This window comes from Rattus rattus, chromosome 7 (assembly GCF_011064425.1).
Source record: "Rattus rattus isolate New Zealand chromosome 7, Rrattus_CSIRO_v1, whole genome shotgun sequence".
NCBI lineage: Eukaryota > Metazoa > Chordata > Mammalia > Rodentia > Muridae > Rattus > Rattus rattus.
This window is the reverse complement of record NC_046160.1, coordinates 82,973,518-82,999,754: the sequence shown is the minus strand read 5'-3', so window position 1 is coordinate 82,999,754 and position 26,237 is coordinate 82,973,518. Positions and strand designations below refer to the sequence as shown.

The 26,237-nt window shown below is 39.8% G+C and overlaps 1 protein-coding gene and 1 non-coding gene across 3 annotated transcripts in view; both read left to right on the top strand.

Moving 5' to 3' along the window:
• Window positions 1-25,480, top strand: part of Nemf (nuclear export mediator factor) — a 47,685-nt gene extending 22,205 nt beyond the window's left edge. For both annotated transcript variants that reach the window (XM_032907856.1, XM_032907857.1), the window contains 17 exons: window positions 4,525-4,628; window positions 5,374-5,436; window positions 8,613-8,725; window positions 11,291-11,348; window positions 11,778-11,836; window positions 11,913-12,033; window positions 13,619-13,871; window positions 15,622-15,664; window positions 15,785-15,834; window positions 18,757-18,910; window positions 19,909-19,986; window positions 20,335-20,529; window positions 22,789-22,821; window positions 24,432-24,532; window positions 24,628-24,671; window positions 24,763-24,842; window positions 24,974-25,480. In XM_032907856.1, coding sequence (XP_032763747.1) covers window positions 4,525-4,628; window positions 5,374-5,436; window positions 8,613-8,725; window positions 11,291-11,348; window positions 11,778-11,836; window positions 11,913-12,033; window positions 13,619-13,871; window positions 15,622-15,664; window positions 15,785-15,834; window positions 18,757-18,910; window positions 19,909-19,986; window positions 20,335-20,529; window positions 22,789-22,821; window positions 24,432-24,532; window positions 24,628-24,671; window positions 24,763-24,842; window positions 24,974-25,051 — 1,627 coding nt within the window. In that variant the 3' untranslated portion in view covers window positions 25,052-25,480. The remainder of the gene's footprint in view (window positions 1-4,524; window positions 4,629-5,373; window positions 5,437-8,612; window positions 8,726-11,290; window positions 11,349-11,777; window positions 11,837-11,912; window positions 12,034-13,618; window positions 13,872-15,621; window positions 15,665-15,784; window positions 15,835-18,756; window positions 18,911-19,908; window positions 19,987-20,334; window positions 20,530-22,788; window positions 22,822-24,431; window positions 24,533-24,627; window positions 24,672-24,762; window positions 24,843-24,973) is intronic.
• On the top strand, window positions 2,938-3,069 carry LOC116906423. The gene has a single exon (XR_004388685.1). It is a non-coding gene; the product is annotated as a small nucleolar RNA SNORA19 (small nucleolar RNA).
• Window positions 25,481-26,237: the final 757 nt, after the last annotated feature.

The window sequence follows — 26,237 nt, the reverse complement described above, 5'->3', positions numbered from 1 at the left end:
CATTCTGTCTGTCTGTCTGTTGTCCGTTCATCCATATATCCATTCATCTCCCCTGTTTATCTATCTATCTTTGGCTGATCTTGAACTCACTTTGTAGGCTAGGCTGCCTACTTATATAATGTTCTGCCATAGCTTCCCAAATACTCCAGATTACAGACTTGCATAACACTATACCTCGTTTTCTTTGTAGAATTTGATTATTTAGATTATCTAGTTTTAGTAAGCAGTGTTTTTTATTTCCTCAGAAAGTTTATAAATTATTGATTTGTCCATTTTCCCTTTTCTGTCACTTGTTTTCTTTGAGGCTACAGTCGATGGAAATGTGGAGCTGTTATCTAATTAGGCTTTTTTCCCTTAGTTTGTGCATGCTACATCTTTTCCACTCCTTATTTCAGTCTTTCCATAACCTATATTTCCCTCCCTCTCCTTGCCGCCTCTCTCTGCATTTGTTTTCTGGTCTGGTAGTCTCCCACATACAAGGGCAGTTAGCGCATTTGCACCACATGTAGCCTCCTGTTACTTGGAGCTTACACAGAGCCATCCTCCCTTTGCTTTCTATTTGCCCCATCTGTCCTATGTGTCTTCCTTATTGCAGTTTGTATACTGACTGTTTTTACTGCTTTGTTAGTTGTTTTTCTCATTGTTGTGACAAAATACCAGGAAAAAGGGTTTATTATGGCTTATAATATCCCTTGAGGATACCCCAAACCTGGGTGCTGGGGAGGGGCCATGGCAGGGAAGGCATGGTGGCAGAGGAGGGGCAGCTGGCCATGTTGTTTCCTCAGTCAGGAAGCAGAGAGAGATTAATGCAAATGTTCAGCTCACCTTCTCCTTTATTAGTTCAGAAACCCAGCCTGTGGGATTGTACCACTCATATTCAGGCTGGGTCTTCTATCTTTAGCTAAAGGTGTTTCTGGAAACACCCTCTTGGATACACTCAGAGGTGTGTTTCCTTGGTGACTCTGACTTCACTGAGGTTGACCAGTAAGATTAGCTGTCACAGCTTCTTAGTTATAGATTCCTTATCAGATATATATTCTTTTACTAGGCTGATCAAAGGATACATATTTTATCTCCTATTTGCCTGTCCTTGTCTTTCTAGAAATCTCTTTTCTGTCAGTTAAGGAATTTAATAAAAAATTAAAGTCACACAGCAAAGAGGAAAATATCTATGTGAAAAAAGAAATACAGAATATTGTATACTATATGCCTAAAAAATAACAAGGCTAGAGTAAATGTTTTATCTTCGTCCCGTGTAATGAAACTGAAGTCTCTATGTAGGAGCTAACCACAGGGCCTCCCTGTTAGCAGTGATGAGAAACTGAAGGGATACACCACGTGTCCCTTGTAAACCTTTAACATTTGTTGAACTAGTATGTTAAATGCGGCTAGGGTTTAATTCGAGTGCTGAGGATGCACAGGTGTATCTCTGTGAGTGTGAGACCTACCTAGTTAACATAGTGAGCTCCAGGACAGCCAAGGATACATAGGAAACTCAGTCAGTCTCAAAACATTATACCAACCACAAAATCAGATCAGGGCATGGAGGTAACTCATTAGCTAAAGCACTTTCCTGGCATAGCTGAGTCCCTGGGTTGAATCTCTGGCAATGTTAAAAAAACATACAAACAAAAAATAGAAACCAGGCATGGTGTCATATTTCTATAATCCTGGCATTCATGAAGTTCAGACAGAATGGCCCTGAGTTCGAGGCTAGCCTGAGCTACTTAGCTGAGACCCTGTCTCCAAAACAAAAAAGAGCAGGGGATGCTGCTCAACGATATAGTATTTGAAACACATCCAAGTTCTTAGAGAGTTGTTAACAAATCAGTTAAGATGAACTTGAGTTCTGTCTCCAGCACTTAATCAGAAAATAAAATCCTTTCCATTTATATTTTGAGGGATATGATAGAGTATTCCTTGATGCCTGCACATCATATTTTAAAGCTTTAGACAGTATAGATGTAATCATATAAAGATATATCTGGGGGTTGGGGATTAGCTCAGTGGTAGAGCGCTTGCCTAGCAAGCGCAAGGTCCTGGGTTCGGTCCCCAGCTCCGAAAAAAAAAGATATATCTGTTATATATAATACACCAGATATTTATTTTTTATCTATATTGTCTGTCATTTTCTTTTCTTTCTTTTTTAAGAAATATTTATTTTATGTATGTGAGTACACTAGCTGTCTTCAGACACATCAGAAGAGGGCATTCAATCCCATTATAGATGGTTGTGAGCCACCATATGGTTGCTGGGAATTGAACTCAGGACGTCTGGAAGAGCAGTCAGTGCTCTTCCGCTGAGCACTTTCTCAGCCCCTGTCATTTTCTAAATGTAATATAAACAAGTATTGTTATAGCTTCTTTTATTTAATTTCAATTTTATGTCTGTGAGTGGCTGTTCTCTACTTGTGGCCAGTAGAGGGTGTCAGATTCCCTGGGACTGGAGTTGTTAGAGCTCACACATTGTGTGCTGCTATGTTGATTCTGAGAATCAAACTCAGATCCTCTGGAAGAGCAGCAAATGCTCTTAACCACTGGGCAGTTCCTCCATCCATTATTTGTTCTATCTTGATAGTAAAAGATATAATAGTACTCTTTTGGAGGGGAGAGGGATGTCATAGGGAATGAGACAGGATCTCCCTAGGTAGACCAAGCAGGCCTTGAACCTTGATTCTCTCGGCTCATCCTCCCAGGTGCTGGGATTATAGGTAGGCACCATCCCACCTGGAATAATTTCTTGCTTTACCAAGTGGTCCAGAACCTATTTGGTATCCTGATAAAAGAAAGCAGAACCGTAGGGCATTGGATATTTTGTACCTTTGATTTGTGTAGTTAATTCATTATTTTGCCATCCTTAAGTTTAAGAATGCTACCTATATAAAGTTAAATAATTTGGGCCTGGAGAGAGATATGCCTTAGTGGTTAAGAACTTATTTGCACATTTCATTGACCTGCTTTCTTTTGAATATGTGAGCAATGTTATTTCTTACGTGCTATACACATAGTTGAAGGTTAATTAGCAGAGTAGCTGCATATAGTAATTCTGCCAGTCCCCTTCAGACAAAAAAAAAAATAAGATGGAAATATTTGTATTAGGTAAGTAGCAGGCCTTTACCTGTGACTATGTGACCATTAGGCCCTTTCATTTATGAAATTGGGAATTCAGAAATGTATAATGTAGTCATAGCATATGATTTGGAATCTGGGGTTGAAACCCTAGTTCCAGTAGTCTATGGCTAGGCTGAATTGTAGGAACTTCAGTTTTTCCCTTCTGAACAATGGACATACTCTCTGCTTTCTGTAGCTACCTTAAAATCGCATAGAAAAAGTGTGATTAAGTAGTAGCTGTTGTTACTAACCTTGTGTTTTTTTGTAAAAAAAAAAAAAAAAAGAACAACTTCTTATCACTCTTCAGAGGACTGGAGTAAAGCACTCAAGCCCCTAATTAGGGAGTTTAGAATCCTCTGTAACTCCTCCAGCTCCAGAAGCTTCAACACCCTCTGGGACTCTGTGGGCTCCTGCTTTCATGTACATACCATATGCAAATACATACATACACATACATTTTAAAAATTTTAAAGAAATAAATAGATCCAGGCTGTTGGTAACACATGCACTTAGGAGGCAGAGGCAGGTGGATCAGGCAGTTTGAGGCCAGCTCTACAGAGTGAGTTCCAGGACAGCCATAGCTACACAGAGAAACCTTGTCTGGAAGAAAGAGGGAGGGAGGTGGCGAGCTAGAAATAAACTTGGCTTGTGGGTTGTTGATTTTCAGGTAGGGTAATATAGCCTACACTAGCTATAAATAGAAATATAACATATTTAAATTCATATATAGCTATGGCTGGCCTTGAAAAACTTTAGATTCTGAGTGCTAGGAATATAGGTATGTCTCTCCTACCATACCTAGTGAGATAACTTTTTTTTTTTTTTTTTTTTTTTTTTTAAAGATTTATTCATTTATTATATATAAGTACACTGTAGCTGTCTTCAGATACACCAGAAGAGGGCATCAGATCTCTTTACAGGTGGTTGTGAGCCACCATGTGGTTGCTGGGAATTGAACTCATGACCTCTGGAAGAGCAGTCAGGTGCTCTTAACCGCTGAGCCATCTCTCCAGCCCGTGAGATAACTTTCTTTTATAGAATTTAGTTTCTCTCGCTCTTCTTCCCTATCTTTGCTTCTTCTGCCCCTCTCCCTGACAGAGACAAGGGTCTCACTATATTACTAGGTGGCCTGGAACTCAGAGATTCTCTTATTTCTGCCTCCTCAGTACTGGCAAGGGCCACCATGCCCCGACAGAATTTAATTTCTTCGAAGACTATTTTAAAAACTATATGACATGTTATTAGTAAAATTTGCCTGGTAATTGGTAAATGGTAATTGTGTCTTTGGATTCTTGATAACTTATTCTATACAGGCATGACAACTTCTGTTTTGTCATATTTTGTTTTCAAATAGTATGAATTCAGGCTTTTTTTTTTTTACAAAAAAATATTAACTTTGTTTTCTTTTTATAGGTTTGAGAAATTTCTGTGGTTTATTAGTTCAGAGAACTATCTCATTATAGGTGGTCGAGATCAGCAACAGAATGAGATTATTGTGAAAAGATACTTAACACCAGGTGAGATTTTCTCTTAAACGATTTCTCAGTTGTTTCACTAATGGGCACTGGTTTTTATCTTCTACCCTTATTTGACAGAATTAGAGGGGTAACGCTTTATGGCTTGCATTTTGTTGAAGTCTGTATGACTTTTTGTTGAGTAGCTATTGCAGAAGTAGTATTGCTGAGTTACACTGTTTTGTTGGACTTTTGATCTTCTGCTATATTTACAAAGTAGTTTCCGGTTCTCCAAGTCATGGTGGATCACATTTTTTAAAGGTTACTGTTTTGGTGTCAAAGTTTGTGACCATTTTTCCAGTTTACAAATAGGACTTCAAGCTGGATGTATCGTGCATAACCATAGTTGCAGCCGCTAAAGAGGCTAAGTCTAGAGGCCCAACCACTGGATCCCAGAAGTTCCAGAATAACCTAAGTAGCATAAGGAGACCCTGTTTCAAAAAGAAAGGAAGCAGGCTGGAGAGATGGCCCAACACTCAAGAGTACTTGTGTCTCTTACAACTGACAGAGTTCAGTTCCCAGCAATTACACGATGGTTCACAACCACCTGGAACTACAGTTCTAGAGGATTTAGGGCCTTTTTCTTCCTTCTGTAGGCACTGCATATAGGTGCTTCACTTACATGTATGCAGGCAGAACATTCTTGCACATAAAATCTTAAAAAAATTGGAAGAAAGCAAAGCAAAACAAAAAACCCAAAAGAAATATGACTTAAAGTATCATTATTTCACATTTGTCTTTATTTAAGGAGACATTTATGTGCATGCTGATCTTCATGGAGCTACCAGCTGTGTAATTAAGAATCCAACAGGTAATATATTTCTATTGTCTGGAATTTTCTTTTCTTAATATATTTTATTTTTGCATGCGTGTGTCTATGGGAATGTGCACATGTAATCCATGCAGTGCCCATTGAGTCCAGAAGAGAAGAGGAGAGTGTTGAATCCCCTGGAGGGAAAGTAAGGCAGTTTGGCTTTGGGACTGACCTCAGGTCCTCTGCCAGATCAGGGTGACTTCTTCATTGCTCAGCCATCTCTCTGACCTCCTGAAAGCAGTCTTTTTTTTTTTTTTTTTTTTTTTTTATAATTAGAATTTTTTTTTTTTATGTATGTGAGCACATTGTAGCTGTCTCCAGACACACCAGAAGAGGGCATCAGATCCCATTACAGATGGTTGTGAGCCACCATGTGGTTGCTGGGGATTGAACTCAGGACCTCTGGAAGAGCGGTCAGTGCTCTTAACCACTGAGCCATCTCTCCAGTCCCTGAAACTGTTCTTACGTAACTGATAATCAAGAATTAGTAGTCAGCCTCCAGTACTGCAAACAAAAAAGGGATGAAAAAAGATGGAATGGTACAAGGACATATGTGTCCAGCAACTGTACCCTATAAAATATGAGGGGAAACCAGATAGTAGTTGGGTAGGTACAAGTACATACAATAATATTTTGAAATGTTAACACTGAACATGAATAGAATAATTAAAACAGTAGATTAACAAGGAAATAGAAGACTTGAACACATCGATAACTAAGCCAACAATATCTCTAGAACACCGCCTAACAGACAGACATTCTCTGTATAGATCATAGATAGAGAAATAAATCCATAACAAGTAAAGAGACTAAGTTAGGTAATAAGTATACACAAACACTTCATAAAGAAAATCCCAGTTGGGTAGTGATGGTGCATACAGTTAGTCCAGCACTCAGGAGGGAAAGACAGTTGGATCTCTGTGAGTTCCAGGCTAGCTTGGTCTACAGAGGAAGTTTCAGGTCAGGTAAGGCTACATAGAGAGACCCTGTATAGACAAACAAACAAACAAAAACAAAACAAAAAAATGAAAAGAAAATCCTAGACTCAAAACATGCACATATGTAATCTCAGCAATCTGGAGGCTGAGGCAGAAGGATAACAGAAGTTCAGGTCAGCCTAGACTATGTAGTGAGCTCGTTGATCTTAAGTCATTTGATGTGGGAGGGCCCAGCCTGTTGTGGGTAGGGATAGCTCTGGGCTGGTGGCCCTTGATGCTGATTAAGCCATCTGCAAGCCAGTAAGCAGCACTCCATGGTCTCTGCATCAGCTCTGCCTTCAAGTTTCTGCCTGGTTTGAGTCTCTTTCTTAGCTTCCCTCAATGCACTACACTAAATATGTAAACCAAATAAACCCTTTCTTCTTTAAAGCTGCTTTTTGGCAATAAAATGAAATTCAAGATGCTCAAATTGACAAGAAATAAAAAGTATGATCTTTTATTTATTTATGTATGTATATATATTTATATTTACATTTGTTTGGTGTGGACGTGTGTGTGTGTGTGTGTGTGTGTGTGTGTGTGTGTGTGTTTGTTTTTGGTTTGTTTTTTGTTTCTGGAGACAGGGTCTCTTTATAGCTCTGGCTGTCCTGGAACTCACTATATAGACCAGGCTAGCCTCAAATTCTCAGATCCTCTTGTCTCTGCCTCCTGAATGCTAATATTAAAGGTATTTGCCACCAGGCCTACCCTTGTTCTTACATTTTTTAAAAAATGTAAGGAAATTATCAGACTTTTAGAATCACAATAAACAACAATGTCCACACAGCCTAAGATGGATACAAAACAAGTTATAACTAAGTGTGATGACACAGTTGTGAGGTAGCAGCAGTAGACTCATGTTCCAGGTTATTCTTAACCAGCCTGGACTATGTGATACCCTGTATCAAGAAAAAGAAAAAGGAAATACATTGTATTTCTGTATAGTTGTATCTTAGTTACCTCTCTATTGTGATAAAACACTGTAACCAAAGCAACTTATAAGAGTTTATCTAGGCCTCTGTTTTCAGAGGATTAAGAGTTTTTGATGAGAGACAGGCTGCCAACAGTGGTGGCAGCTTGCTGGAGCAGCAGCTGAGAGCTTGTATCCAGATGTACAAACAGGTCAGCAAGATTATATGGGGATGCAGGAAGCTTCTGAAACCTTAAGCCACCCCCAGTAACACACCACCTTATATCACTCCCTTACACCCCCCCCAACAGTCACCCACTGGGAACCAAGTATTCAAATGCCTGAAATTTATAGGGGGTTCTCATTGAAACCACCATAACTAGCAATGAATAAATTGATAAACCAGACAATAGCATTAAAAGAATTAAAAAGGGGGTGTGGAATGTAGCTCAGAAGAATGCTTGTCTAACATTCATTGATCTCCACATAGACCAGGCATGATGTTACAAGCCTGTAATCCTAGCATTCAAGAAGTGGAGGTGAAAGGATCAGACATTCACCTTGGTGGTCAGCTATACAACAGTTCATACAGCTGCCTGGGCTGCATAAGAAATAGGAGTTAGGCTCGTTGATACAGTACCTTTCTAACATGCATGGGACCCTGGCTTTTAATTCATTACATCATGAAATTAGTAATGAACTTGCTGATATAAAACAGTCTATAGAGTAAAATCTGTAAAATATTAAAGGGAAAAATTAGTAATGAACTTGCTGATATAAAACAGTCTATAGAGTAAAATCTGTAAAATATTAAAGGGAAATAAGGGGGAAAAAAGCCAGATTGACAGATCATACCTATAATCCCCGGAGCAGAAGCTGGAGGACCACTTTAAATTCCAGGCTAAACACAAAGGGCTACATAGAAGTCTATTACCTGAACTTGTAGTAACTCAGCGATTGCAGGGAGCCAAGTTTGGAAAGGAAGTAGGAATATTACTAATACATACACGGTTGCTTTTGGGGGTCGGGATAGAAGTGCTTTGGAATATAGATGCAGGAATAGTCACACTTCATTATCTTATGTATGCATAAAAATACAAAGAAGTATAAACAAATTTTAAAAATCTGGTTTTGGTCCCTAACACTACAACAACAGGTAGGTAGATAGGTAGATAGGTAAATAGAGTCTTGAAGTGAAATATGGTATCTTTGTTACACAGAGTTATACTAAGAATAACTTTGACATCTTGCTCTGTATGGTATGAAACCTAGCATTGCTATTATAGGAGATCCCATCCCTCCTCGGACTTTGACTGAAGCAGGCACAATGGCACTTTGCTACAGCGCGGCTTGGGATGCACGTGTTATCACGAGTGCTTGGTGGGTGCACCATCATCAGGTAACAAGGGCTGTGGTCCGTTTTCTTCATCTCTTAAGAGTATACTTCGTTATAAATGGCTAGGATATAGAAGACAGGCAAAGTACTTACCTTGATAAAGTGTATGTTTAAGCAGTAGAGAAAAATATATGCGTACTAGGTGGGAAGTACTGTGAAGAAGAAAACAATTTATTTATTTATTTTTTAAAAACCAGGGTCTCACTATGTAACTTTGACTGGCCTGGAACTTGCTATGCAGAACAGACTGGTCACAAAGATTTGCTTGTCTCTGTCTAATGAGTGCTTGGATTAAAGGTGTACATACCACATAACCTGCTAAGAAAGGCAGGGGCAGGGGTTTGTTTGTTTCTTTGTTTGTTTATTTAGGTTTTTGAAGACAAGGTTTTTTTCTATGTATTCTTGGCTGCCTTTGAATTCACTTTGTAGACGAGGCTGACCTCAAACTCAGAGATTCCCTCCGCCCCTGCCCCGAGTGCTAGCTGGGATTAAAGCTGTGTAGCATCACCACCCAGCAAAGCAAACAATGGGATAGAGTCAGAGGAGCTACCATGTTGAATAAAATAACAGGTATTGGTAAGATTTGGATATGAAGAGGGTGACCTATGGAATTCTGTGTAGAGAATGATCTACTAGTGACCGAACTGTTGAACAAAAACCTTTGTCCTACTCATCTTGGTTAGAAATTTCTGAATCTCTTTTGCCTTCCTAGAAAAGAGGTGTAACGTACATTTTAGATATTCACTTGGTTTTAGTAATTGTTTAAAGTTGTTTTATTGTTATTGTATTGGAGATCGCACTGGGAGACTTGCATTCCGAGCAAGTGCCCTTGGCCCTCTGTTGTTGTTGATCTAAGTTTCCCTAGCTGTCCTTGAACTCACTTTATATCCCACACAGGACTTGAAATCTCAGTCCTCTCACCTCAATCATTCAGGTCCCTGGACTACAGGCCTGTGCCACTAGGCTCAGCTGTTAGTGCTCTTGGATGTTAATCTTTTTTGCATTTGACTTCCCACTGCAAGTAGACCCACATTTCCAAGAATTATAGCTGATAATGATGCATTAGTTCTACAAGAGTCAAAACTTAAGTGATAGTTAAAAAAATCAATTTCATTATCATCCTTGAGAATTGTTTCATTTTATGTTATATTATTTGCTATTCTGTGATGTGGTTTTAGGAAATTAATAATATTTGAGAGCTAATACTTTATACTTCTACTTAATAGTAGTTTTCTGCTTAAACTAAAAAGATATTCCCAAATTTAGAGTAATCACAAATGTGTAGAATCTTTGGAATAAGTTCCTTTTATTTTACCAACTATATATTTTTAAAGTTCTATTATCTTTATTTTAGTGGCTGGAGAGGTCGCTTATAAAAGCCATTGTCATCAAGCCTAATGACCTGAATTCAGTTCCTGGGATCCAAATAGTGAGAGAGGGAACCAGCTTCTTGTGAGCTGTCCTCTGATCTCCACAGCATACACAGGAGTGTACGAGTGCACTCGCATATTAAATTCCTAGTACCTTGATTACAACTACCTGTAATTTCAGATCCAGGAGATCCAGCATCCTCTTATAAACGCTCACATGCACGTGGTCACACGCAACCACACGTAGACAGACAGACAGACATTACTTAGAATCTGCAAAGCCGGGAGGTGGTAGCAGAAAACCTTTACCACCAGCACTTGGGTCTCTGAATTCAGGACAGTCGCTACACAGAGAAGCCTGTCTTGGAAAAGAAAAGTCATTCAAAATTTTTTCTTTTTTAACTATCAAAAAGAATCCCAGAAAGGGTTTTTTTTTTTTAAAAAATATTTACTTATTGTATATGAATACAATATAGCTGTCTTCAGACACATCAGAAGAGGGCATCAGATCCCATTACAGATGGTTGTGAGGCACCATGTGGTTGCTGGGATTTGAACTCAGAACCTCTGGAAGAGCAGCCAGTGCTCTTAACCTCTGAGCCATCTCTCCAGCCCCCCCCCCCGAAAGGGTTTTTAATGACTATAATTTTGTCTTCCAATAAGGTTTTGTGATAAGCTTAGTATACTTATTATTTTCTCATTATATTACTATGTTAGAAGAAAAAGCTAGATCCAGTGCAGTCTGTGGCATTTATTAGAGTAGTAGATTTTTTGTTATTTCTTCATTTATTGTTGCCAAGTATATCTGTCATTGGAAGTATGTATCTGTGCCTTCAGTATTGAGAATTTTTGCTAAGTTGTAAAGTTTTCAGGGCTTAGAGTTGCTTGCTTGAATGTTATTTCATTCTCCTGGGTAGAAAAAAATGTTTTTGAAAAAGCATCTTAAGAGACTGAAGATGTAGCTCCTTTGGGCAGAGACCTTCTGGCATGCACAAAGCCCAGAGCCACTTAACGGAGGCACGGTAGGGCACGGTAGGGCATGGTTGTAAGCCTGGTACTCAAGCCTGGTACTCAAGAGATGGATGGATTAGAAAGTCATCCTCAGTTACATAGCACATTCCAGCCAACCTGTAATACCTGAGAGCCTGTCTCAACTTTCTTCTTTGATAAGACTATAATGCATCACTGTGTTCCTCAGGTATCTAAAACAGCACCGACAGGAGAGTACTTAACAACTGGAAGCTTCATGATAAGAGGTAACAGCTTAACACGATAAAGAACCCTAACGTGGGTTATGGAGGCAAGAGCCACTTTAAAGATATTCGTAGAGTGAAGTTGTATGTTGTAGTTGCACATACAAATTTTGTTATGAAATAATGGAATTTTGCCTTGGCATGGCATTTATTAATGAGAATGTATTTCACATAGTTTACTTATAAGAATAAGAATTATAGCCTAACCTTTTTTAAATAAAAAATAGATTTTCATGGTAATGACAAATCCAAAGGTGGGAACAGGCATTCATACTTTTCTTGATAGTTATCCTATACATAATACTAAATTTTGTAAATGTTCATGGTATAGGACAAGGTAAAATGCATATAATCTTAGGTATAGAATACTTTCAGGCCAAAATCTGGAGAAAACAGATCTTTATAACCATTAATGTGTATCTTCTTTTTTAGGAAAAAAGAATTTCCTTCCTCCTTCATACCTAATGATGGGGTTTAGCTTCCTTTTTAAGGTACTCTTTACTTTCTTTAGGCTTACTTCTATAATCTTCCTAATGTTCCAGCAGTGAGGAAGGACTTTTTCTCTAGGTAGATGAGTCCTGTGTCTGGAGACATCGAGGTGAACGAAAAGTCAGAGTGCAGGATGAAGACATGGAAACATTGACAAGTTGCACAAGTGAACTCATGTCAGAAGAAATGGAACAGCTAGGTAGTTGATATGTTATAATAAATTGGCTTGTGATTTGTGTGTGTGTGTGTGTGTGTGTATATGTGTTCATGTGTTCCGTGTGCTCATGTGTATGGTAGCAGGTGTTTCTCGGGCACTGTGTACATCTCTCTGGAGATAGTGTTTTATGCTGGTCTGGAGTTTGCTGATTAGGCAGGGCTGGCCGGCCAGAGGGGCCTGTCTCCTCCCCATCTGCGTAAGGATTACAGGTGCGCACCACCGCCCCTCCTGGTGTGTCATTGATTCTCCCCAGGCGCTTTCTGTGGTTCCAGCTCATCCTTGTGCCTGAAGGCAAGCACTTGACCAACTTAATTTTTATCTTCCTAGCTAGGATTGAGACTTTGTTATTCTCTTGAGGCAAGCAAGATAACTACTGTGTAACTCTGGCCTGCCTGGGACTTGTCATAGGGATCAGGCTGCCATGGAACTTGAATCAGTCCTTTTGTCTTTGTCTCCCAAGGGCTAGAGAGTATTACACAAATTCACCATTAGATCTAGCCATGGCTTGTGATTTTTACTCTCTAGTTTTATTCCTAAATCTTAAGTAATTGTCTCTTCTATGATATCCAGAATTTTAAAAATAGTCCAAAGTACTACCAATTTCTGGAAATACTAAATATGCTCTTTTGTTTATACTAGGGATTGAACAAATATTTTAATGAATTAAAAATAGTTAATTTTATAATCAAAGTACTTTTGGTAAAATTTGAGCATTTGATGGATAGCTTGTAAATATATGTAACAGGTAAACTTGGGTACATATGAATTAACATTTCCATTTGGGTTTAGGAGTCAGAAATGATAGGAAGATGGTTTTATATGAAGCTTAATTTTTCACATGAGAATTTTGGTTCAGGCTAGGCTTTTGATTCATCCCAACTCAGTTTTCAAATATTGATATTACAAGTATAAGCCACTGTGCCCAGTTTTGGTTGATTTTTGTAATATATTTGATTCAAGTACAGAGATACTGTGACTGCCAAAATAAATTTACTTGCCTGCGTAAGGAACCTAAGGAAAGGGCACCACGTCTGTAGTTCGTTCTCTCCTGGGGTTAGTCCTTTTCTGTAGTTAGTTCTCTCCTGGGGTTAGTCCTTTTTGGGTTATGCTGTGTTGTTAGACTCTACTGACTGATGCATGCCATGTCCCTGTCATAAAGTGACAGACATTATTCATTTCATGACATTTCTTGAAAGTGGCAATTAGACCTAGCTATTAATATTAGTATTCCTTTTGCCTAGTGTAAAGCTAGTTGTATAATGTGTATTGGTTTACATTTACAAATTAATAAGTTACAGAGCTTACACAACTACTTTTATTGTCTTGCCTTATGGAAGCAGCAGTGACAGACAACTTAGGTTTGTTACAGAAATAGTGATGTCCTAAAAGGTCTTGTGGTAAAGTGATCTTGGAGATAGGGAAGGGCTGTCCTTTGTCAGAATAGATTCAGTGCATTGTGGAGCTACGCAGGGATTTTTTTGATGCCCTTTGGGGAACCTAGGAATGACCGGAATCACACAGCCCCATTGGGAGTTGCACACTGACTTTCCTTATGGGAATTCTACAGAAGGGGGCGACAGCAGTGAAGAAGAGACCGAGGAGTTACGTGGAACCACGGAAGAAGTGGAACTCAGGACTCAGGCTGATCCAGAGGACATTGCTGCTCACAGTGGAAGAGAGGAACTGAGCTCTGAAGATGGAGAAGCCATCAAAACAGCTACAAAAGATGAAGAGCCCATTGGTGAAGTGAGGGGAGAGGAGGAAGAGCCCTTCGAATATCCTGACACCACCATTGACTTGTCCCATCTTCAGTCCCAAAGGTAACTTACGTTAAAGAGAGTGCTTAGTTTTATTTTTAGACTGAAGATGATGTTGAGGCAAATCCTTATACAGCAGTGCACTGAGGTTGACTTCACTACGTTCACTCCCTCTTCATGTGTGGTTCAGGGTTACTCAGGGACTCCCAGCCTCCTTTGTGGTCTTGTTTTCTCAGCATTCGACTGGTTTCCTGTTAGAGATTCCCAGGACCAAAGGAGAAAAGTTCATAAAGTAGGCAAAAGTAGGTCAGACTAGAAACAGCAGGTTCTGGGGTGTGGTTCAGTGGTAGGGTTTGCTTTGCATGCTTAAAAGCTGAGTTTAAACCCAGTAGTGCAGAAACAAATTTTAAAGTTTTCAGGAAAATAAAATATTAAGGAAAGTGATCTAAACTCAGAAAAACAGAAGCCTAATCTCTAAAGTGTATGGAAATGGGTGTGGAGCAAAGCCTAAACCTCTAAAAAGGAGGCCGACCAAGAGAGGGTAAGAATAGAAGTGCAGATGACACACGACATGAAAGAGGGAAGGAGACCACAGTGAGAGTTACCAGGGGACTCAGGAGATAATGGCAAAGAAGACCCCACTAAAATATACTGTACTTGAAAATACTACAGTGGGGCTGAGGAGATGGCTCAAAAGAAAGTATATTGCTTTCATAGGGAACCTGAGTTGGTTCCCAGCAACCATGTTGTGCCAGGCACAACTGCCCGTAACTGCTCACCAGGAAATCAGTGCTGTCCTCTGGCCTACGCTCAGTCAAGTGCACATATCCACATTAGACATATATGAATAAACACCAGTTTTAAAGCTGGGCATAGTGGTTCATCCGTTTAATTCCAGTAGAGGAAGATGGATCTTTGAGTTTGAGGCCAGTCTGATCTACAGAGTTCCAGGATAACCAAGGAAACCCTGTCTCAAAAAATAAAAGGAAATAAATAAAAATCAGAAACAAAAAAGAAAATAGTTTTAACAACAGTCTCATTTTAAACAAATGGATGTTTTAGTTTTCGTTGTCTTCCTACCAAGTAAATAGAGCAGTGTCCTTGTTTGGTTTTGTTGTTATTTAAGACAAGTTTTCACTGTATAGCTCTGGCTAGCCTGGAAATTGATGTGTAGACCAGGCTGGTCTGGAACTCACAGAGATCCCGTTTTCTGTTTTTGTTGGTTCGTTTGTTTATGGATTCTTTTTTTTTTTTTTTTTTTGGGTTCTTTTTTTCCGAGCTGGGGACCGAACCCAGGGCCTTGCGCTTCCTAGGCAAGCGCTCTACCACTGAGCTAAATCCCCAACCCCTGTTTATGGATTCTTATTAGAGTTCTAAAACATGGCTTAGATATCAGACAGCCAAAATTAAGTCTTAGGGTATCTCTTTGGCTAAGCTACTCTGTGTTTAAGCATGGATTTCTATCGTAGACTATGGATTTCCCTTCCCAGGAATTTGGTGAAGATATCGGTGCACAGCACTAGCAGCAGCTGGCACAGAGATTTCAGCTTGGCAGCTGTGTGGGGAGCTGTATGCCCAGGATAGGAAGAGCAGAGGCTCGGGGTCATCCCAGCTGCATAGGGGGATTAAGGACAGCTGGTCTCCAGAAGACGACTGGGCGCTCATGTAAAGATTGTGTACACAAGCATGGGGAGATGCTTTGGTTGTAGTTTGCAAAGTTGAAGATTTTGTAAGATTATAAGACGGTGGAGGATATGTTAAAACTTTGCAATGAATGGCTTTTATAGGCTAATAAAATCTCTTGTTTTCATAGGCCCCTACAGAAACTGACTCCAAGAGAAGAATCTTTTAATTCAGTAAGCTATTTTTGAAGTTATACTAAAAAACAGTGCTTTTCTGAATAGTTTTCTTTTAAAATTTACTGTTTAAAAAATAGTTGTAGTGTTCTCATGTTTTTTGTTTTTTGTTTTTAATAGAGTGACAGTAAATCACAGAGCCGAAGACATTTGTCAGCCAAGGAGAGAAGGTAAAGGTGTTAAATAACTTAGTCATGGTTTAAAAATTGACAGCTGGGTGAAGAGAGAGAAGCCGTGGTGGTGAAAATGCTTGCTTTATGAGCCTGGCAGCCTAAGTTCACTCCACAGCTCCTGAAAGTTGTCCTCTGCCCTCCATGCATGTGTCACACATCATAAACACAGAATAACAAATAGACCCAAGCTTTAAAATTACTTAGCTAACTAACACATATTTGACTATTTTGAATATTCCTTTAATCACCAAGATTATTTGTCTGTCTGGTTTTTACTTCTTTTTTTTTTTTTTTCTGAGACAGGTTTTCTCTGATATCCCTGGTTGTCCTGGAACATGGTTTGTAGGCCAGACGCCTCAAACTCATTTAAGGCTTGTGCCACCACCACCTGCCTATCCAAGATTTTTTTTAAAAGATTTATTTACTTAATATATGAGGACTCTATGTGCTTGTGCACCTATATGCCAGAAGAGGGCATTGGATCCCATTACAGATGCTTGTGAGCCACCATGTGGTTGCTGGGAATTGAACTCAGGACCTCTGGAAGAGCAGCCAGTGCTCTTAACCACTGAGCCATCTCTCCAGTTCCCACCAAGATTCTTATATTTTTGGTTGTGAGCCTAGCCTTTAACGGCTGAGCCATCTCTCCAGCCCCCCACCAAGATTCTTTATGTCTAACTCTAAGGTATTTCTTTTATGTAAGACTCATTTGTGATAGGGGAGATAGGTAAGTAGTAAGATAGACCTTTTATTATGTAAACATGTAAAGGGCAGTGTGACTATAAAGCATATGTTTAAAAATTATTTTAAAGATTTGTTTTATGGGGCTGGAGAGGTGGCTCAGTGGTTAAGAGCACTGACTGCTCTTCTAGAGGTCCTGAGTTCAATTCCCAGCAACCACATGGTGACTCACAACCATCTGTAATGGGATCTGATGTACTCTTCTGGTGTGACTGAAGACAACTACAGTGTGCTCACATAAATAAAATAAGTTAATTAATCTTTTTTTTAAAAAAAGAATTTAAAAAATGTCTTATTTTTATATATGTACAATCTTGTCTGAATATCCATATATACCACATTTATGCTTGATCCCCTCAGAGGCCAGAAGAAGGCATCAGCTCTTCTCAAACTAGAGCTATAGGTGGTTCTGAGCCATTGTGTGGATGCCAGGAATTGAACCTGGATTTTCTGGAAGAGCAGCCAGTGCTCTTTACCTCTAAGCTATCACTCTAATCTTAGCACATGATTATTAAAGGACCAGAAGTAACACTGATCTTGCAAAAAAAAAAAAAAATGTTCAGTTATTCAGTTATAGTAGTTGTAAAAATTAATGAATTTTATGTGCATTGGTGTTTTACCTGCACATTTGTCTGTGTGAGTGTGTCACATACCCTGGATTGGAGTTACAGACAGGGAACTATCATATGGGTGCTGGGAATTGAACCTGGGTCCTGTGGAAGAGTAGTCAGTGCTCTTAACTCCTGAGCCATCTCTCTAGCCCCCTTGATCTTACCTCTTTTCCCTTCTACCTCCTCTTGCCCTTTTCTTTTCTCCCTCTTTAATTCTAAGATATTGATAAAAATAAATAAATTGGAATTAGAAAATTTTTGTATAAAACAAACACCTAGGGACTAGGACGATGGCTCATTTAAGTAAAGTGTTTGTTGTGTAAGCATGGAGACCTGAGTTTAGATTCCTAGCACTTATGTAGAAAGCTGAGCACAAGAGTGAGTGTAGCTGTAGTCTCAGCACTAAGAGGAAAACAGGATTCTTGGTTTTTACTGGCCAGCCAGCCTAGTCAGAAACCAAAAAGACACAGCAAACTCCTTGTTCAATGGAGATCCTGTCTCAAGAGGATGAGAGAGAGTTTAATAGAACAGAACATATATCTTCTGGGCTCTGCATGCACACACATAAGAAATATACCTCAGGGGGGTTGGGGACTTAGCTCAGTGGTAGAGCGCTCCCTGGGTTGAGTCCTCAGCTCCGAAAAAAAAGAAAAAAAAAAAAAAAAAAAAAAGAAATATACCTCAGATATTTTAGCAGTTAGGTACATGAGGGTAAAAGAGACTCCAAGGAGAATTATCATTATAAGGGGACAAAAAGATTTGGATATAAAATGTATGTGCAATACTTTGGAAAAATAATAAATAGAATTGAGGTGAAAGAAAAAGAAAGTTTATATATATGTTATAAAGTCATAGATGTTTAGATTAGAAGGAAATTTAGATTAAAGAGAACTTGGAATGACTAAGTGTTGGGGAACCTTGCAGGATCATAGGCCCCCATGACAGGATGGCTGTTGGAACTCAGCACAAAGTAAGGGACCCCCTTTCTCAGCAGAGCTTGCAGTCTCTGCTTGTCTTTGTCTGGAGATTGTCTCAGACTCACTCAGGTGAGTGGCCTTGTCTCAAAAGTGACCTTGTACAGAGCCGTCTGCGGGAAGGGCAGGCTATATGGTATACAGAGGAAATCTGAGAGGCATCGAGGGCCTGGACTGAGACAGCACTGAGGTAGAAGATGCCAGAGCAGCAGAACGTACCCTTCCTCCTGATGGGTCTGCATTTGGAAACACTTACTTATCCCACCAACCAATCAGCAGATGTCTGACATGTGGCAAAGCCAGGCCCATAGGTTACTGCAAACCCGTGTTTGTCTGTACATCAGGGTTGCCAGCTGAATAAGTGAATGTGGAGTTGAGAGAGGATAAGTAAAGGTAAGATTTTTGGGTATGGACAACAGAATAGAACTTCTTCAAAAGATTCCCAGGTCTCTCACTCGGTTATTTGAGCCTCTTTCTACAGGGCTTTGGTGATTCTCAAGCTAGGAAGAAGCTGCCACTGTATTTCCCTTTTACAGTTTTCAGGGCACATTTGACATTCTTAAAATTTTATATTTCTGCTTGATTGTATGTAGAGAAATGAAAAAGAAAAAGCTCCCATGTGACTCAGGGGATTTAGAGGTGATAGAAGAAAAGGACAAAGAAAAAGAAAGTGCTGTGCACAGTGAAGCTGACCAGAGCACAAGCAAAAATGTGGCAGCTGGACAGCCAATGAAAAGAGGCCAGAAGGTAAGAAATCCACTCCTGAGCGACTGTGCGTTCAGTGCGCCTCACACGTCAGCTACGGGGCTCCTCTTATTAATGTGAACTAGAAAGGGCCGGTTGCTCTTCCGGAGGGCCCAATGCAAGTCCCAGCACTTACATCACAGCTAGCGCCTTTTACCTTAGGTCAGGAAATCCAGCCAGCTTTTCTGTCTCTGTGGCACCAGGCATGCAAGTGGTACACAGATGTACATGCAGGCAAAACACCCACACACATAAAATAATTTTTTGAGTAAAATACAGTATGTACATGGATATTTTTTTTTTTTAAATAAATAGCTGGAAAGGTAAGAGTATTCAGATGAAGGTGTTCATCTGGAAAGGGTTTTCACTTGTGCACACAGACTTCCTGATGCTAAACACAGCTGAGATTATAAATACCAACTAGCACTGAAATGGTAGAGAATGCCTTCTTCACTGTTGCTAGACTGGGATTTGAAAGTTGGACAAAGCAGTCACCGTGAGGAGATTTCATGTTCCCACTGTGGCAGGACCATTTGAGGGGCATCATTTGCTTCAGATGGTGGGAAGCAGGAAACAGAAGATCCACGTCCTGGAAAAAGGGCTGCCAGTGTGTGTCATCAACAACCCGGGTCACCTGTGGAGTCACTTAGACCAGCCCTCCACCCACACAGGGATTTACTGTGCCTGTTCCCATCCTCACACAGGAGCCCAGGAAGGGAGGGCTCACAGACAGTGGGAGAAGGGCAGGGAGCCAGACTCTTATTTAAAGACATTCTAACAAATAAGTTGTGTTGATTCCCCTTACTTGTGTTTCTGTCGTCTCTCCAATTGTGGCACATTCCTTGAGGAGGAGTGCTATGCACACCCATCTTCCTGTGTTCCATAGTGTTCTTTATAGTGCTTGGCACCTTGGTCAAAAGCATATTTGATAGAAGGAAAGAGGCATTTTAAAAACAGTCTTTACTACTGATTTTTTTTTTTTTCAAATCTTCTGATTTCAGAGTAAAATGAAAAAAATGAAGGAAAAATACAAAGACCAGGATGATGAAGATCGTGAACTTATTATGAAATTGTTGGCAGTGAGTAATATCTAAAATCATTTCTCTGGCCTTTTAGTGGCTTCTAGGCTAATGAGAAACATTCAAGACCTTAGCAGTGTTTGGGTTAGTGGGATGACTCTGTGGGTAAAGGCACTTTATCAAGCCGGAATTCAGTTCCTAAAACCCACATGTTGAAAGGAGAAAAGTAACTCCTACATATCAACTCCACATGTATGCTGTGGCATGTGTACTCCTACACTCATAAACATATACACGGATGTAAGGAGAATAAAAGCTTAGATTCATAACTTAAAAGTAAAATTTTTTAAGGACCTCAGTATTAATAATAATTACATTGATTTTTTTCCCCCCTTGATGAATTGAAAGTCTGCAGGTTCAAACAAAGAAGAAAAGGGGAAGAAAGGAAAGAAAGGAAAAACAAAAGATGAACCCGTGAAAAAAAACCCACAGAAACCCAGAGGTGGACAGCGGGTTTTAGATGTTGTTAAAGAAACCCCGTCCCTTCAGGCGTCGACTCCTGACTTACAAGACTTTGCTGTGGATGAGCCACATGATGACAAGGTGAGTGACCCCAGGGGCTGGCCAGGCCTGGAACTGACAACTAGTCCACAGTACTGCCACAGTCCTCATCTTAGAAACACAGCCTCAAAGACTACATTCATTTCATAGAAATGGGGAGTGATAAACTTCTTAGAAGCCTCTGGTAAGTTAGTGTGGGTCTAAAGGGATGGCTTTGTTTATAGTGAGAGCCTGAGTCCTAGTCCTAGAATGGTAAATTTATGTGCTTATGATCCTGGCCAGCACTGGGGAGCACATGGGTACCTGGAGCAGACCCCACTTAGCGAGCTCCAAGCCAATAAAAGACCTTAAAGTGGATGGTGTTCCTGAAGATGACATCCACAATTGCCCTCTGATCTCCACAGGTACACGGACGAAGTATATGTACACATAGCACACACAAAATAAACGTTTTATGGGAGAGATATTACATGATTCCTGTGGAACTCAGTTTAATAAGAGAATTGTGCTTATTTGAGTAGAAAAGAAATTTTTACTTCTATAAGCTTTTCTATAGGGTTACAAACTTTATTGTGTTACATAATAATAAAAAATAACTTGTCAGGACTGGAGTTAAGAGCATTGACTGCTCTTCTACCGGTCCTGAGTTCAGTTCCCAGCCACATGGTGGCTCACAGCCATCTGTAACAGGATCTGATGCCCTCTTCTGCTGTGTCTGAGACAGCTACAGTGTGCTCACAAATCAAATCTTGCAAAATCCTGGCTTGGGAAACTAAAATAAAGGATCTTAAAAAAAAAAAATCATAAAAAACTTATCATGGGTTAGTGTAGAAGTTAGTTTTCTCCAGCTGAGGTAGTTAATTAAGTACAGATCTTCCTGCAGGAACAGATTACATACTCTTGAAATGCTGAGCTTTTACAACGAAATATGTATGAAATGCAGGCTGCAGGCTGACAGGTGTGGAATCCCAGCACAGTCAGCTTTGTTATTTGGCTTTTAATTGAATTGTAAGTTCAGTTTAGAGAGATGTTTACAGGGATTTGTCACTATTTCCCCCTCTACTGAACAGTGTTGTTAATGGTTCTAAACTTCATTTTGGTTCTCAAGTTTTTATATATACTATTGCCATATCTAGTATAAACTTTAGGCTCAAAAATATCCATACCAGACATGTGGCAAATAGCCAAGTCCAGCACCTGGAAGGCCAAAGCAGGAGGAGCACAGTAAGACCAGCTTATGATGTACAGCAAGCCATGGAGAGGGAAGGATTCCTAAGAGGGATAGAGTATGGTCTAGCCCACTGTGATATAAGGAACTGAAGCTCACAGCTGCCTGTGACTCCTTTTTTTTTTTTTTAAAGATTTATTTATTTTATGTATGTGAGTACAGTCACTTTCTTCAGACACCAGAAGAGGGCATCGGATCTCATTACAGATGGTTGTGAGCCACCATGTGGTTGCTGGGACTTGCACTCAGGACCTCTGCAAGAGCAGTCAGTGCTCTTAACCGCTGAGCCATCTCTCCAGCCCAAGAACTGGAGTAGGAAAGGATGCTCTTATAGAGGTTAAAGGAGTCTCTCAGATGAAGACCTGGCATCAAATGCCAGTTTTTATTATAGTTTTACCTTTTTTTGGACTTTTGTGTAGCCTAGACTGGTATTACAACTTGCTTTTGCAGAGTAAGGTCCTCCTGCCTCTACCTCTCAGGTGCTGGGATTACAGTGGCTACCACATTCTACTAAGATACCTTTTGGAGGCACATCGTCACCAAACCTACTACTGTCCTGATCTTGGACTTTGATCTTGCAGAACTATTAAATATAAGTTTATTATTTAAAAAATTGTGCACTCTAAGGTCTAAAGAGCCTAAAGCCTAAACAGACTTGGACTAGTTTGTCTGTAAATGGATGTTGTCCATGTAATAGACACAGAATTACGTTTATCTCAGTATTTGAAGGCTATCTTAAAGTTGTCGGCAAAACTCTTTAGAAGTCCTTTTTTCTAAGAATTTTCTCTTTGCAAACATTGAGCTTAGTTGTCATTTCAGGTTGTCTCTAAAACTTACACTATTTCAGTATATACCTTAAGTATAGGTTTTGTCACTGGTTACAAACACTATTCTCATTCAGTGGCAGTGCTTTCTAAAATATTAAACACTGATGGACTTCAGAGTCTTAGGGGAACCTCAGTTGTAGTCTTCAATTTTGAAGTAATGCAACAGCCTTATTATATCTTCTTTCCTGCTTGTGGCTATTGGTACAAAATTTTATAGCTGACTTTAACTTTTGTGTTTGGAACTAGGAAGAACATGATCTGGATCAGCAGGGAAATGAGGTAAGATTTGAATAAGGTTTCTCTTACATTTCATTACAATCTTTGCCCAGAATCTCTAACACTACTCAGAACTGAGAAGACAACTGCAGGCCTGAAGGCACGTCTGGGGTGAGGTATCATCTGCACTAGATATAACTGTGCAAAATCTCAAGCTATTCTTTTGGTGGTGGTGTTTTGGTTTTTGATAGGGTCTCAGTATGTAGACATGGCCAGCCTGAGGCTTGCCTCTGTTTCCTGAGAGCTGGGTTTAAAGGTGTGCACCACCATGCCTAGCCTGAAAATACTCTATTCCTTCCTTTCCTTTTTGCTTCAATATTCTTATTATTATGGGGATAATTATCACCATTAGGACAGTTTTGAAACTCTGTAAATTACTTAAGCTCAACATCAAAGCATTTTGCCCCTATAGATAGCCTACAAGTGCCCTCTGTCAGCCACTAAAACCAACAGTAGCTGTAGCTTAGACTTGATATCCTCTTCTGGTGTGCATGCACTTGTGTGCACACCCCACACACACCCAAACAAGTAGTAGACTTTTTCAAGTTTGGCACTGTTAATATTTTGTAAAGTATGATCTTTTGTTGCAAGGCCTGTCTAATATATTATGAACTGACTAATACTAGACGTCACTCCTTTCGGAAAGCCAAAACTTGTTTGTTTGTTTGTATGTATGTATGTATGTATGTATGTATGTATGTATGTATGTATGTATGTCTGCCTGCCTGCCTGCCTGTCTGTCTGTCTCATATAGGGGGATGCAAAATCTCTGATGTTCACTGATTTAGCCAGAGTTTGGTAGCACATGCTTTAATCTCTATACAATGGGAGACAGAGGCAGATGGATCTCTGAGTTGATGCCAGCCTTGTCTACAAAGTTCATTCCAGAACATTAAGAACTACACAAAGATTCTATTTTGCTTCACGAGATGCTCAGACTATAAAGTGCTTTCCATGCATGCATAAGGACCCGAACGAAATTCCCAGCACCCACATGAAAAGCCAAGCCAGGCAGTATGTACCTGTAATCCTGGCCTGAAGGAAGTGGGGGAAAGGCGCTCTGGAGCTTGCTGGGCAGCTGGGCCTGCCCAGTCTCTGAGATCTAGATTCAGTGAGACTGTTAAATTAGTTGGAGGTTAGTAGAGGCTTCCACACACCAAAAAGAAAAATCACTGGTCTGTCCCAAGTGTAAGTTCTGTTTCCTCACAAAGGACTTAACCTCCTTGTAGTTATTAGTACTGTGCATCATTTTAACCCACAGTAGCTCTCCAGTACAACTTAGCTGCAAGACCAACTTGTCTTCCTCCCTCTCTAAAACAAATTAAATGGTATGTTGGTTCCCATTGTTATAAGTAATAAAGAATATATATTGAAACATTACTCTTCAGTTCTTTGGAACTGTAAGCAGGGTTTGGGTACTGTTGTCAGAAAAGGCTAAATATGTATTCAGATACTAATTTTAGATCTTGCCTTTATGATGGTGTCATCTGAACAAAATTTGCACATTAGACAAGGGCTCTAGTACTCAACAACACCCCTCCCCCAGCATCTACTGTTCTTTTTAAGTTTGGCATAAATTCCTTGTATAATTGTTTTTATTTTTTCTGCTTTAGGAAAATCTATTTGACTCTTTGACAGGGCAACCACATCCTGAAGATGTACTAATGTTTGCTATTCCAATATGTGCTCCTTACACCATCATGACAAACTATAAGTAAGTCACCACGGTCTCACTCATAAGCATTGCCAAGCAGCTCTAGGAACCGTTGGTCTCCATGTAGTAACTCCTACAATGTCTTTTTTTTAAAGATACAAAGTGAAACTTACTCCTGGAGTTCAGAAAAAGGGAAAAGGTAATTTAGGGTTTTCGTTTGTTTTTTATTGAGATTTTTAAATGGTTTAGCAACTGAGTCAGAAGCGCACCTCTGTGCTCTACCCTTACAGCTGCCAAGACAGCCTTGAACAGTTTCATGCACTCCAAAGAAGCAACAGCAAGAGAAAAAGACTTATTCCGAAGTGTGAAGGTGAGTTCCCTCAGCTCTGGGACTGGTGGTGTGGTCTTGCTCTTCTCTATTGTCTTTTGACAGTCAAGTACCCACAATTATCCTAAATAGGTCACGAGATACTAAGTACTCTGTCTGTTTGTTTGTTTTAGGACACAGATTTATCAAGAAACATTCCCGGGAAAGTGAAAGTGTCTGCCCCCAATCTTCTGCACGTAAAAAGAAAATAGCTGTGCACTGGGCAGCCAGCTCTGTAGCCTCTGCAAGTTCAGAGATGCAGACAACATGTTACTAGGACTTCCACTTCACAGACGAACATACTGCCTTGCTCTGTCACCAAAAGGACTTACGGTTTTTCCCCAAGTTTTATATATATATATATACTACAATAATATTTCCTAAAATATTTGTGAAAACTTAATGATACACACCTGTAATTGTTCTACATTTTATTGAAATTCTTGAGGTCTCATTCATGATGAAAAGACCCTGAAATGGCTCAAGTGCATAAACTACTGACGTAGTGGTCTACTGTATATAACATCTCATACATAGTACAGCCAGTCAGGAGAGGTTTCTGTTTGGTTAGTAGAGCAATTAAACATTTAAGGTTTGTGTCTTGAACACTTTGCCAAGTTTTACATCAAATGCAAAAAAAATAACACAAGAAAATGACAGTTGTTTCCGTGCATTTATATATATATATATCCGCTTCCTTCCTAATTTCTTCCTTGTAATATATCACTTGTTTGCTATTTTCTTTCCAATCCCCTACTCCCAGCAGCTATCAAATAGTTAAAACTGTCTTATGGTGGTTTTGGTTTTTCCAAGTCAGGGTTTCCTGTGTAGCCATGGCTGTCCTGGAACTCGCTCTGTAGAGCACACTGACCTTCACCTCAAGAGATCGCCTGCCCCTGCCTCCTGAGTGCTGGATTAAAGGCATGCATCTCCCACCAGGCTCAAGTGTCTTGACCTGTAATATCAGAAGTGCATTTTTTTCTGGGTGGTGGTTGCAGCATCGGGGAAGCAGAAGCAGGTAGCTCTCTGAGTTAGAGCTCAGGACAGCCAAGGCCATAGAGAGAAACTCCGTCTTGGGAAGAAAAATCAAAAGTGCATTTTTTTTTTTTTTTTTTTTGGCTCATCACTAAAGATTCCTGGACTAGTATTCTTCCGGCTCCTATTAGAATAGAGAATGAAGCCATACAGTATCATTCCCTTCATGAGGTATAAACTACCATGTTTTAATTAGCTGGGTGGTAACTATGGCCACTGCATGTCCCAGGACTGCACCAACACACTAAGGTTGAAGTACTAAGTTAGTTGTGGCTTGGGCTGTTTAAGTCTCACCCACTGCCCCCACTGCAGACATATCCAGTGTGATAGCATTTTCAGTTCTAGTACTTGAGGGGCGGAAGC